Below are 14,622 nucleotides of genomic sequence, written 5' to 3' on the forward strand. Positions count from 1 at the left end.
AGAGTCTGTTCCTTAGTTTCTCTCTCATTTTTTGCCCTTTGCTTGTTTGTTTTTAAAATCCCACGTATGAGTGAGATCATATGGTATTTGTCTTTCTCTGACTGACTTTATTTCACTTAGTAGCATTATACTCTCTAGCTCCACCCATGTCATTGCAAATGGCAAGATTTCATTCTTTTTTATGGCTGAATAATATTGCATCCTATATCTATACCACATTCATTTATCCATTCATCAGTGGATGGACACTTGGACTGCTTCCATATCTTGGCTGTTGTAAATAATGCTGCAATAAACATAGGGGTGCATTTATCCCTTTGAATTAGTGTTCTTGTATTCTTTGGGTAAATAGCCAGTAGTGCAATTGCTAGATCATAGGGTAGTTCTATTAACTTTTTGAGGAACCTCCATACTGTTTTCCACAGTGGCACCAGTTTGCATTCCCACCAACAGTGTAAGAGGGTTCCTTTTCTTCCACATCCTCACCAAGTCCTGTTGTTTCTTGTGTTGTTGATTTTAGCCACTCTGACAGGTGTGAGGTGATACCTCATTGTAGTTTTGATTTGTATTTCCCTGATGATGTGTGACATTGAGCATCTTTTCATGTGTCTACTGGCCATCTGGATGTCTTCTTTGGAAGAATGTCTTTTCATGTATTCTGCCCATTTGTAATTGGTTTATTTGTTTTTTGGGTGTTAAGTTTTATAAATTCTACATGTATTTTGGATACTAGCCCTTTATTGGATATGTTGCAAATACGTCATTTACAAATATTTGTAAATGGGGAATCTTCTCCCATTCCTTAAGTTGCCTTTTAGTTTTGTTTCTTTCTCTGTGCAGAAGCTTGCTCTATCTATCATCTATCTATCTATCTATCTATCTATCTATCTATCTATCTATCATCTATTATTTAGAGACAGACAGACAGATACACAGAATCCCAAGCAGGTTCTGGGCTATCAGTGTGGAGTCTGACATGAAGCACAATCCCACAAACTATGAGATCATGACCTGAGCCCAAACCAAGAGTTGGATGCTTAACCTAACCAATTGAGCCATGCAGGCACCCCAGAAGCCTTTTATTTTGATGTAGTTCCAATAGTTTATTTTTGCTTTTGTTTCCCTTCCCTCAGGAGACATATCTTTTTTTTTTTTTTTAACATAATTTATTGTCCAGTTGGCTAACATACAGTGTATACAGTGTGCTCTTGGTTTTGGGAGTAGATTCCGTGATTCATCGCTTACATACAACACCCAGTGCTCATCCCAACAGGTGCCTTCCTCACTGCCCATCACCCATTTTCCCCTCTCCCCCACCCCCACCAGGAGACATATCTTTTTTTTTTTTTTTTTAATTTTTTAACGTTTATTTATTTTTGAGACAGAGAGAGAGAGAGAGAGCATGAACAGGGGAGGGTCAGAGAAAGAGGGAGACACAGAATCCGAAACAGGCTCCTGGCTCTGAGCTGTCAGCACAGAGCCCGACGCGGGGCTCGAACTCACGGACCGTGAGATCATGACCTGAGCGAAGTCGGACGCTTAACCGACTGAGCCACCCAGGCGCCCCAGGAGACATATCTTGAAAGAAGTTGCTATGGCCACTGTCAAAGAAGTTATTATTGCCTGTATTCTCTTCTAGGATTTTAATGGTTTCAGGTCTCACATTTAGGTCTTTCATCCATTTTGTGTTTATTTTTGTGTATGGTATAAGAAAGTGGTCCAGTTTTATTCTTTTGCATGTAGCTGTTCAGTTTTCCCAGCACCATTTGTTGAAGAGACACAGTAGATGTTTTTTGATAGCCCCAGGCCAGGCTTCTGTGACCCCCCACAGCTCATAGAGCCAGGTAGAGAGTAGACCCTCTGTCACTCAGGGCTGCTGTGTCACATTCCATTAGGAGCAGTCACTGTGAGCATCCGTGTGGAAGGCCTGGTTAGCCAGCCTGTGTGAGGCCCCTCCCTGTAGCCAGCTGGCCAGGAGGTGTATGATGGGAATGGCTGGCACCAGCATGTGGGTGGACGAGGAGTTGCTCTCTCTCTTGCAGAAACCAGGAGAGCTGGACACAGAGAAACAGGGGTGTCTACTGCAGACCTGAACAGGAGCATGCATACGTCTCTATGGTAGGTCTGCTGTTTTATTTATCTGCTGTTGCCTCAAAGCTTAGAAAATTATCAGTTTTTAAAGATGTCATACCTGTACAGTTGTGTTTTACACTGGATATGCTGTAGTTAGGTATTTCTTTACTTTGTTCAGTCTTCCTGGAGTTGATCTGAAGTGTGATGTGGGTCAGGTGTACAGATTGCTGACTTTGCATCATGGTTCTGGCCGATGGCAGCTATGAGACTTTGGGCAAATTGTGAGATCTTCCTGTGCCTTCGTATTCTTGTTGCCAAAAGTAAGAATAATAGTGGTTCTTACTAGTAGAGTAATCCTCCAACTTAAATGAGAAAATGCGTGTAATAGCCAAGCAGAGTGCTACCCCAGTGTACTCAGCTGCTAGTACTGGCCTTCCCTCTCCCTCTAGCCCTAACTGTCACATCTGTCATGGAAAGAGCGGAGCCCTGCTTCTCTCTGCCCTTTTGTCTTGTTCTCACACTGACTTCATCACGTGTTTGTTCCTGGCAAGAATCATCCTTGCTTTTAGGCAGTTCAGTCAGATGGTTAAGAAACATTTACAGAAAGCTTAATTCTGCCTGCCTTTTTTGAGACAGAGGTCCATTTTTACAAATCAAGTAAATACTGTGATGATCAGTATTTGCTTTCTTTAAATTAGGTGCAATACTTTACCCAGGGAGAGTCAAACAGGTAACACAGCTGACTCTTGAACAGCATGGGTTTGAAGTGTGGGTCATTTATATGTGAACTTTGTTTTTTGATAAATACATTACTGTAAATGTATTTTCTCTTTCTTACAATTTTCTTAACATTTTCTTTGTTGTAAGAATACAGTATATAATACATATACAAAATATGTGTTAATCAAATATGTTATCATAGGTAAGTGGTCTGGTCAGCAGTAGGCCATTAGTAAAGTTTTGAGGAACTCAAAAGTTACACGTGGATTTTTGACTGTGCAGGAGGTCGGTATCCCTACATCCCGTGGTTCAACGGTCAGTTGAATATAGAAAAGGAATTCGTTATTATGAAATAGATCCTTTGAAAATACACTAAAGGGAACAAATTTAATACAGCTTTTCTAATTTTTATGTAATCGTATGTTTGAAATTATATAAGTAATATATTTATTTTGTAAAAAATGCACAACTGGAAGAATATGAAAACCTTTGTAATCCCATCTCATAGAGATAACTGTTGTTTACGTTGGCGTCTCTCCTTGCAGACTGCTTTTCTGTACAAACATACACATACATAGCGATATAATTTAAGATATTTCACTTAAATAGTCACAAGTAGGAGAGGTTTTTTTGTTGTTTTTTTTCAACTTAATTTGTTTTAACTTCCTACAAGAAATGTACACACATTTTTCTTAAGCACAGGCATTAAGAATCCTGGAGAAGTGGGTGGAGCCTGCTGTCTGTAATCCGATGGGAGTGCAGCTGGAGGTGGATGGCTTCAGGCTGCGTTACTTTCACATCACTTCGACTAGGGGTTGAAGAAAGTGGCTCATGAGGGGATGGAATAGCTCATTAATTATGAAACGTGAGAATGTGTTTGCTCAGTAAGGGAAACATTTTCAACAAAAGGTGAACTTTAGGGGGAAACTGACAACCACATGGTGGGCAACCAGAGGGAATCCGTGGGAAACGGTGCTGCATGAAGCCCTGGACAAAGGTGCTGTTCATTTGGCAGAATTTATGGAAACTCCCTTGAGCGTGGACACTTCTGTTTCAGAGTAACCCTCAGGGGCACGGGTCAGCCAAGGCCAGTGTCACAGGTGCCTTCTGGAACCTGGGCAGGAGAGCTCCCCACTGCGCTGGTGTGTAATGTCTCAGTTCAGGGACACGGTAGGATCACCCGTCTCCTTTCCCTTCAAATTAGATGTTCTCAGCTCGCCTTGTCCAGTGAAATATGAGCAAAACCTTGGAGAAGCTCTGCCTGATTTTCCGTGCCCCCTTCTCCCTGCCCTGCAGTTGGTGGTGGGACAGGTACTAGAAGCTCTGTCAGCCCGGGTCTCTGGGTGAAGATTGTGCAGAACAGAGCCCCCAACTCACCCACATGGGTGTGAAGCACGATCAAGAAATAAACCTGTGAGATTATTTGTTATTGCAATAAATTTGTTACTGCAATAAATAGTGATGGCCTCTATTTTTTCATTTATCATGAAAATTTGAAAGTCCGTATTCTGAAAGTTCACAAGATACAGATGTTATGCAGGGCAGCAGGGGCACATCCAGTCCCAGGGTACTATCCCATATTTGTTCTGGGCCTTACTCCCACAGGCTCTGGCAGTCCAGTGCATTGTAGGGCAGGAAAATACCTTTCCTCTGTCGTCTTAAGTTCCCAACTGGATCTCTGCACAAAGGACAGATTAACAAGAGAAAAGCACACAGATTTCATTTAATGTAAATTTTACATGAAATGAGAGCCTTCATGAGAAAATGAGCCCTGGAGAAGTAGTTAAACCTGTGTGGTTTTATACTGGGTTTGACAAAGGCTGGGAAGCAGCGGGAAGGTGATAGGACAGAGGGCTCAGTGTGGTTCACTGGGGGAAGCTTAGCAAGGCCTGTCTGTTCAGAGTCCACTCACATCCTCCTGTCTTCAGAGATAAGAATGTTCCTTTCCTCTGGGCACAGGGAAGGCATCTCTCCCATGAGGGTCATATGACCTACTTCAGGGGAGAAGGTCAAAGGGTCTTTTCTGCACCTGCCATTTCTCACATGCCTTCAATTTAACACGTGCCCTATTTGGGAGCAGCCCGACCTGAACCCCATCAGGGTGATGATTTCATGGGTACCTAGTGCCCCCAGCACAACAGCCAAAGTCGTCCTGCCTTCTTCAGCAGATAATAGGGCTGATACTTTTGGAGACTGCAATCTTTAGTCTGTGTGCAAAGTCCGCAGATTACCCCTGCTGAATATCACATGTGCGAAGGGTTTCACCATTTCTCCAGACTAAGCTTACAGCAGGTGGGCTCCTGGTTAGCAAGCTCCCCCTTCTGCCCCTCAACCACCCATCCTGACCGTTGGAGCCGAGTGCTAGGCATCACGTAGCTCCCACAGGGTCATTGGCTTAGTACTTGTCCACTGAGGATTTGGGGAGTTGGCCCTTATGATGAGGGCTCATTGCTTGTAAATGCTGCTTCTAACCCTTCTCTTGAGAAAAGGCCTGTCCCTGAGGGGTAATCCCAACAGGCTGCAAGTTACATGGTTAGTCAACTGAGGCTACTCTGCCCCTCCCCAGAGCAGAGCAAAACAGTTTTCATGTATTAAACCACCTGAATAGACTCAACAAAACAATGTTCCTTGAGGACACTTCTAATACTGAGTTTTCTTATTTTTAAATGCCCTAACAAAATGACAAAGCCAAAGTGACCTCTCCGTGAACTGACATTTGTTTTGTTTTGGTAACAATACGTTGTTGATGTGGCTACTCCCTCCTTGGCAAGCCAGTGTATTCGTGTATTAGTGTGAGGCTCAGGCAATTTCTGCTTTCCAGTTGTCAGGCAAACTTAGGAAACACCCTAGATGTGTGTGTGCAGGTGCACGTGTAGGCATGTGTAGGCAGGTGTGTGTGCATAGGTATGCGACCTTGCTACCACCTTCCTCACAGGCATTGGTGTCCGCTTTTGAACGAGGTATTTCCCTCTGCCTCAGTTTTGTAGCTGTCCAAAGTAATCCCCAATTTGTTGGGAATCTGAAGGGTTGGCAGTTTGTCTTGGGACTTTTTTTTTTTTTTATAATGTTTGTTTATTTTTTAAGAGACGGTGAGACAGAGTGTGAGTGGGGAAGGGGCGGAGAGAGAGGGAGATACAGAATCCGAAGCTGACCTGTCAGCACAGAGCCTGATGCGGGGCTTGAACCCACCTGCCGTGAGATCATGACCTGAGCTAAAGTGAGACGCTAAACCAACTGAGCCACCCACGCACCCCTGTCAAGGGACTTTTGAAGTAATAAGAGAAAGGGCAAAAGACAAGGAGGGCTAATATTTGACAAGTAATCACCTATTGGGCTTAAATGTGCCCCCTTAGCAGCTTTTCATCTGGATCCTTTTTAGTGATGCTGAGTAGGCAATACAGCGACCCACCCACGAAAGGAAGCACTGCTTTCCCTCCTCAGCTGAACTGTTGTAGCATTTTATGTGACATTGACAGCCCGCGTTGTGTTCTCCCGTAGTACCCTGCCTCCAGGCTTGAATGCACACATATGAAATACCTGTTGACATGCAGATTCTGATTCACTGTGTCTGGGGTCAGCTGCTATTCTGCATTTTCCAAGCTCTCAGGCAATGCCCACGGTGCTAGAAAAGGCCCACCCTTAGCCATCTAGGGTCAGCAAGCTGAGCTGCGGGTATTCACACGGTGATGAATTCTGGCCTCAAAGCAGACTGCCTGAGAGCGCCTTTCACATTGTGCTCTGGGGAGGTCAGGCGCTTTGTGGGTATTCGCTTAAGTAAGAGATAATCAAATGTGACATTTATTCAGATCTTCCTGTGTGCCAGGTACTTTTTAAAAAACATGTTCCTCATAACCTCTCTATCTGTGGACAGGACTTACAGCCACAAGTAGCATATTCTGCAGCCAGCATTTCTGCAAGTTTGTCGGACTTCAGAGCCTGAAACTGGAACCCTTACACTATACTCAGAGCCCTTTAATGTTTATGTGAACTTTGATAACAGGATAATCCAAAAGAGGTTGAGAGTTTTTATCTAATCTCTGTCTCTGTCTTGCCAGTCAGCCTTGTCACTTGGGGTAATTCTTACCAGGCTTCTCAGATTCCGGGACCAGAGCAAGGGGTGATGCTAGCATTTTATAGCTGTTGCTTAACAGTCTGGCAGCCTCAGAATTGTGTAATACGAATCATGTTTAAAAGATATTTATTAATAAACATTCAACTACGTTAATTTATTGAGAATTACCATTTTGATAAAGTTTATCAGATTAAAGAATTTTATTTATAAACCTTTCTAAAAGTTACTGAGGTAAATTAGAGATTGTTTTATTGAGGTATAATTGACATTAGTTTCATATGCACAACATAATGATGTGGTATTTGTATATGTTGTGAAATGATCACCACAGTAAGTCTAGTTAACATCCATTACCATGCATAGTTAAAAAAAAAAAAACTTTTGGGGCGCCTGGGTGGCTCCATCGGTAGGGCATCCGACTTCAGCTCAGGTCATGATCTCGCGGTTCATGAGTTTGAGCCCCACTTCGGGCTCTGTGCTGACAGCTCACAGTCTGGGGCCTGCTTCGGATTCTGTGTCTCTCTGTCTCTGCCCCTCCCCTGCTTGCACTCTCTCTCTCTCTCAAAAATAAATAAAGGTTTAAAAAAAAAAACTTTCTGTGTGACAAGGACTTTTAATATCTACTCTCTTATCAACTTTCAAATATGCGATACAGTATTATTAACTATAGTTACCAAGCTGTTCGTTGTATCCCCATGATTTATTTTATAACTGGAAGTTATAAAGGGGTCACCCTTTCACCCATTTTGCCCACTCCTCATCCCCTGGCTTTGGCCACCACTGATCTCTGTATCTATAGAGCTTATGTGTTATTGTTATTGTTGTTTTAATTTGATATGTGAGGTCATATAATATTTGTCTTTGTCTGGCTTGTTTCACTTAGCGTAATACCCTCAAGGTCCCTCCCTGTTGTCAGAAATGGCAGGGTTTCATTCTTGGGACTGGAGGGGGCTGAATAGTAATCCATTGTATGTGTATATCAAATCTTCTTTATCCATTCATCCATCGATGGACACTTAGGTTATTTCCATATCTTGGCTATTATAAATAATGCTGCAATAAACATAGAAGTGCATTTTTCTTTTTGAATTAGTGTTTTCTTTTTCTCCATATAACTAACCAAAGTGGATTTGATGGATCATATGGTAGTTCTATTTTTAATTTTTTCAGGAACCTCCATACCGTTTTTTTACAGTGTCTGCACCAATTTACATTCCCACCGACAGTATACTGGGGTTCCCTTTTCTCCACATGCTCATCAACACTTGTTATTTCTCGTCTTTTTTGAGTCTAGCCATTTTAACAGGTGTGAGGTGATTTGCAGTGTGGTTTTGATTTGCATTTTTCTGATGATTGGTGATGTGGAACACCTTTTCGTGTACCTGTTGGCCATCCGTATCTCCTTGGAAGAAAGTCTATTCAGATCTTCTACCTACTTTTTAATCAGATGTTTATGTCTTTGCTATTGAGTTGTAGGAGTTTATATATTTTGGATGTTAACCCCTTATCAGGTATATGGTTTGCAAGTATTTCTTCCATTCAGTAGGTGGCCTTTTCATTTCATTGTCTAGTTACTTACCTGCTGGTCCCCCCCACCAACCAGAGCACTTCTGGCTGTGTGAGCCCTGTGCTGTACTTAGCTGTCTCTCTGGCTCCAGCGTGGGGTCTGGCATAGGGTGAATGCTCCGTAAATGTAGCAAGTACCTCGGGCTCCTCCATACTTCTTGGACATTTTAATTGGGGTGTAGCCAGGATCATTTGCATATTAATTCTGTGGTCTAACCAACCCAGTACTTGTAAAGAATTGTGTTGGAAATGATTTACATCATGCTGCTAACAGTTTTGGTTATGTAGAATTTCATTCCTCGCCTTTTGAAGTACGAAAGTCTCGTACTTGAATTTGGTAAGAAACACAGCTGGGTTTTTTTGCCCTCGTGGTTCATATTTATCTTGTGTATTTCTGTGTGTTGTATAACTTAAAAAGAACGATGACATTTCATTCAGTTCCTCACACAGGACCATTGATGGAACAGTATGGTGCTCAAGGACGTATATTGAAATAAGCAGAAACTAAAGCCTCGGTAAGACCTCTTGACTGAGAAAAGCTACAGGTAGTTGCAGGTTGACCAGTTTTTCCTTGGAAGTGAACAAGCACTGCATAGAACATAGTGAATGTGTGCGCCTGCACTGTTTACTTTTATCTGTTGCACATATTCCGGGTTCTAAGTATAAAGTGTCCCACAACCCAAGAAATAAAAAGCAAATGTCAGACAGTGGTGAGTGACAGAGACAGGGCTGTGTGGGACCTCTCTCATTTGGAAGCGTCCCTTGGAGTGAAGCCTTGGCCTAGGGTGTGGGCGAGGCCATCCCGGATGGGCAGCCCTCACTGACTTAAGGACTCATCTGCTAGGCCGTCGCTTGCCTGAGCCCGGTCTTCTCATTTCTTTCATGTCAAGTGCTTGTCTTCTTTTACTGTACATCAGGTACACCCTAGTAGGTGGGAACCGCACCTCCACGGAGGCTCTGTTCTCTCATTTGTTTCAACTTTTTGGATGTACACAACTTCTTTATAATTCTGAGTGGCCATCTGGTTTTTGTAAAAGTGCCTCAGTCTCAATCTGTAGCTCAGTGTGGTTGAAATTAATCACTCAAAAGCAGCCTGATAGTCTGGGCTGATATTTAGGAGCCTGAATCGTAGTGCTAGCTCTACAGAAATCATGGAAAGGTCTTAGATAAAACTTTTGTGTATGTTGTCTTATATGCAAAATATGAGAAAGTTATGAAGGTTCCCATGGATATTATGGGGACAAGTTAAATAAAATTCTTTTGAGCTACTTTGAGCTTCAGAAGCACAAACCATCTAAAACCTAGTTCTGAGTTGACCTCCCGTAGATGATTCATTATCTTCCTAATAACCATTCCTTTAAAAAACTAAAATGCAGCTAAATGTGTAGTGTTTTTAAGGTACCAAGGAGAATCCAACAGTAATATTTAAAATGCCAACATCTTCCTTCACCCCTACCTACCCCTTTAACTGGGAAGTGAAAGAAATTTCAGTTAATTTTGATGACCGTGATGTCCTGTACAGAACTACCCGGTCTTCATTCCTGTTTTCTCACAGACATCCATTCTTTACTTTCCTCAGTTTTTGTGTTACAAATAATTTTGTGACAGTAACCATGGTCAACACTGTCTGCCCAGTGAATAAAAGAAAAAAGCAACTTGTGATTCTGTCATGTGCTCTCTTCAGTTCCATTTAAACTACAGAGCATTGGGGGCCCCTGGGTGGCTCAGTCGGTTGGGCGGCCGACTTCGGCTCAGGTCATGATCTCCCGGTCCTTGAATTTGAGCCCTGCATTGGGCTCTGTGCTGACAGCTCAGAGCCTGGAGCTTGTTTCAGATTCTGTGTCTCCCTCTCTCTGACCCTCCCCTGTTCATGCTCTGTCTCTCCCTGTCTCAAAAATAAATAAAACGTTAAATAAATAAACTACAGAGCATTGCCCGTGGGATAGGGACCACGCCAGACCCTGGCAGTACTCAAGTCTGCAACACAGTGTGGGGCCCCACAGGAACTCGGCTGCTGGGTTGGAGGGTAACTGAGAAGTGGAGCGTGGGGCACCCGGGCAAGAAAAACTTCCTGTGGGAGATCAACTCAGCTCTAGCTTGCGCGTGGACGTTGGTCCTCTGTGCTGTCACCTCTGTGCCACCAGACGGCAGTCAGTAACAGCTGGCTCGTGCCTTCATGCTGTTTCTGGGTGAGAAAGGTGGAAAGCTCTCCCTTCTGGTCCCTCATCCCTAGTTCTAGGAGCCCTGGGGAGCTCTCGGGTGAGACCGCCCTTTAGGAAAACTATCTAAAGACTCCATTGAAAATCACTCAGTGGTATCATTGAGGGAGGGCTCCTGTCAGTTTACTTCAGGATGCCCTAGTTGGTTAATAAGAACTTTATTAAGGAGCTACTTCTCCCCAGCAGCAGGATCCTGTGTTGTGGGACAGGTTGGGGGGTTTGTGGGTGAGCTTAAAAAACACAGAAATGTGAAGTCACTTGAAAACATATTAGCGTGTGCAAAGATGTTGACAGGGAATGCAATCATTGGGAGGGATGTGAGGAACTTAGCAGTTAGAGGAGGATGAATATACATTTATCTAGATTAAGGTGTCATGTGTGTCCATTCAACAGGGAAGAGAAAACATACATCTGCAGAAATGTGACCAAATAGTTCAGATAGTTGTTTGGGAAGTACCAAATTTCAAGGAATTTTCTATTTTCTTTCTTTCTTTCTTTCTTTTTTCTTTAAATTTTTAATGTTTATTTATTTTTGAGAGAGAGAGAGAGAGAGAGAGAGAGAGAGAGAGAGAGACAGAGCATGAATCGGGGAAGGGCAGAGAGAGAGGGAGACACAGAATCTGAAGCAGACTTCAGGCTCCAGTCTCCAAGCTGTCAGCCCAGAGCCCGAGGCGGGGCTCAAACCCACCAACTGTGAGATTATGACCTGAGCCAAAGTCGGACTCTCAACCGACTGAGCCACCCAGGCACCCTGAATTTTCTATTTTCTATTTATTTCTGTAACATGAGTTTTGTTTAGTGTGTATTTACTACTTTCATAATTAGAAAAAAAAAAGATTAAAAGGGGAAAATAATACATAAATACTTTACAGGAATTTTAAGATATTGTAACTTAAAGTGTAAATATTGAGCCAGATGGGGAGCGTCAGGAATTTAGAACAAAGTGTGTTTATCATTCTAACAGTAGGAGGTGCAGTAGTCATGGTTCTCCAGGGTCAGAGCCACCAGGATGCACCCTCCCCACCTGCACTGTAGGGCAGCAGCCGGCTTTCCCCGGGTGGTCTGCATCAGTCACCCAGCTGGCTCCAGAAGTCCCTTCTGTCCCTGTTGATTCCTAGGCACGAGGAGCCCAAACTGGCTGGATGGCCGTCTTAACTTCCAGTTTAATGGGATCGTTGTTGTGCTTCCTGGGGGAAGCATTCCTGCCTTTGGAACCAGCAGAAGGGGAGGTCATGGAGACAGGAAGCCATGTTTTGGTAGTGGGTCACTAGGGGTAAAGTGTGTGGTGCCACTATCATTTGTTTTCCTCGATTCCTGGCTCTGTGAATCCTGACTAGGGGAAACAAACAGCACCACATGTTGGACAACTGATTCAGAGCAGACCCCACCTCTTAGAGGACCTTGTCCCAGCCCTGGATGGTACTGCCACCTAGCTGGCACGGTAGCTGAGTCTTCAAAAGGCCATTTTACTATTTTATCAAACTAGCTGCTTCAGGATAATGGGGAACATGGTATGACCAGTGAACTCCATAATTATGGGCCCACTGCCATACTTTTTTTTTTTTTTTTTTTTTTTTTAACCGTGAAGTGAATTTCTTGATCAGAAGTAGTACAATGTAGAATACCATGATGGTGGATAAGGCATTCTGTAATTCCATGGTTGGTAGTTTTTGTGCACGCATTGTGTGCAGGGAAGGCAAATCCACATCCAGAATGTCTGATTCAGTAAGACCAAAATGCTTCCCCTTCCATGATGGCAACAGTCCAGTGCAATCAACCTGCCACCAGGTAGCTGGCAGATCTCCCTGGGGTAATGGCACAATATTGGGGCTCAGTGTTAGTCTTTGCTGCTGGCAGATAGGGCACTCAGCAGTAGCCGTAGCCTGGTCAGCCTCGGTGAGTGAAGTCTGTTGCTGAGCCCATGCATGACCTCCATCCCTGCCACCATGGGCAGCCTCCCACCACTGGGTTCATGAGCCCACTGGGACAGGACGGAGCGGCTGGAGAGGGAGGCTGACTGGTGTCCACAGAATGGATCGTCCTATCCGCTTGATTATTAAAACCCTCTTCTGCTGAAGTCACCCTATGGTGGGCATTTATAGGACACAAATATCTTCACTTTTTGGAAGAGAGGACCATCCACATTCCTCTTCCCCAAATTTCTTGTCACCAGTTTTTCCAAATCTGACCATCCAGCCAAACCGTTGGTGGGCATTTATAGGACACAAATATCTTCACTTTTTGGAAGAGAGGACCATCCACATTCCTCTTCCCCAAATTTCTTGTCACCAGTTTTTCCGAATCTGACCATCCAGCCAAACCGTTGGCCCCAGCCCAAGAATTGATACATAATTGCACGTCGGGCCATTTCTCCTTCCAAGCAAAGTGAACGGCCAGGTGTCCTGCTCAGAGTTCCGCCACTGGGAGGATCGCCCTTCACCGTGTCCTTTAGGGATGTCCCCGGGAGGGTCCATAGTGCTGCTGCTGTCTGTGTTCAGGCGGTGTCTGTACGTCGGGCAGAACCTTCTGTCCCCCAGGCCTGAGCCTTCTCGTCCCCGGCAGCTGATCTTGGAGAACTCCCCAGGAGGCCATCGATCAGCCTGGGGGAGAGACGATGATGTGGCAGGAGTGGGGACGTGGGCATTTCTGCCGCTTTCTCCTGTAGCTTCCTTGTGCCTCCGGGGCCTGCTCGGGCCCGATCGTATATGCCCCCCTTCCGTCGGATGATGGAGTGCTGCTGTGCGTGTCCAGCTCCGTGTCCTGCTGGGTCAGCCGACACCCAGCTCGTGGCGGGCAGCTCGGGTCTCCTGGTGACTTGGTGGCCCACGGGGTGAGCGTTCAGTCTCTCCTGAGGCCGGATAGCGAGGCAAGAACCGTGTGGCACAAGGGGGGTGGTTATCTGTGGAGGAGGGCAAGGCTTTGCCCCCAGATCCCAAGGGCTTGCTTTGCTACTCACCTACAGGGCACTGCCAGAGGCTCCAAACAGCATCCCTGTCTGCTCTGACATTCCAGGCGCACCGTGCTCGATCATACAGCCCCAGCCACAGAGCAGATCGCACGGCAGCCTGGACCTGCTGGGGAGCTTTCTCTCGTTCTGGACCCCACTCAAAGCTAGCAGCTTTTTGGGTCAGTAGGTAAATAGTCCAGAGTATCACACCCATATGAAGAATATGTTGCTTCCAAAATCTAAAGGTACCCAATTTGACACAAAATTAACCATCACAGGCAATGTGTATGATGCACAGAAACTCAATATATATGTAACTCTTAAACTAATTATTTAACAAGTAACATACCAACTTTGAATTGAAATATTACTCCAGTATTCACTGAGCACTGCCTCCTACATCATCCCCCCACTCACCTCCTACGAGGTATATGCCATGATCGATGCTAGATTTTTTTTCTTGGATGGCTAATATTTAAGAGTTGTGGGATATTGCACTTAGGAACCGTGGGTATGTTATGTTTGCTTAGTACTTTACCAAATAGAATGTAATGTATTTAAAATATTAGATCTAGAAGATTCCTTAGAGATTATCCAGGCCATCTTGATATTTTCAAACAAAATGAAGAAGCAGAGTGCTAAAGCACCGACAGGCACTCAGATTTTCTGTTGTCAGCTGAAAATAGATTCCCTGTTCTGGTTTTTCTCTGCCCACTCAGAGCTGAGAGGTGTGCTTGGGGCTGTGTGGATAGTTGGGTCGTAAGAGGATGAGCTAAGGTTCTGTCTTCAGCTGCTAGCCAAACACATTTGGCTAAGGATCAAAAGTGGCAGCAGTGTGTTTGGAGCACTGCCATTTCCTGACCAAATGCTCGATGTGCTGGGCTAAGAGGGAGGGATTTTAAAGAGCAGGAGGTTGAAAATCCTGCTGTCTTAGCTGCTCTGAGAGTTGAACGTCTTGAGAATTAATATAGTAGATTAAATGTAAATGATGACTAAAGTACACACCTGGTTGACAAGATTATTAT

At 44.3% G+C, this 14,622-nt stretch overlaps 1 protein-coding gene across 3 annotated transcripts in view; it reads left to right on the forward strand.

Moving 5' to 3' along the window:
- Nucleotides 1-14,622, forward strand: part of TULP4 (TUB like protein 4) — a 243,174-nt gene that overhangs the window by 130,721 nt on the left and 97,831 nt on the right. The window contains exon 2 of one of the 3 annotated variants that reach the window (XM_058735768.1): nucleotides 2,043-2,118. The exons of the other annotated variants lie outside the window; for them this stretch is intronic. Within the exon in view, the coding sequence (XP_058591751.1) occupies nucleotides 2,116-2,118 (3 nt within the window). The 5' untranslated portion in view covers nucleotides 2,043-2,115. The remainder of the gene's footprint in view (nucleotides 1-2,042; nucleotides 2,119-14,622) is intronic. 3 annotated transcript variants of the gene reach the window in all.

This window comes from Neofelis nebulosa, chromosome 6 (assembly GCF_028018385.1).
Source record: "Neofelis nebulosa isolate mNeoNeb1 chromosome 6, mNeoNeb1.pri, whole genome shotgun sequence".
NCBI lineage: Eukaryota > Metazoa > Chordata > Mammalia > Carnivora > Felidae > Neofelis > Neofelis nebulosa.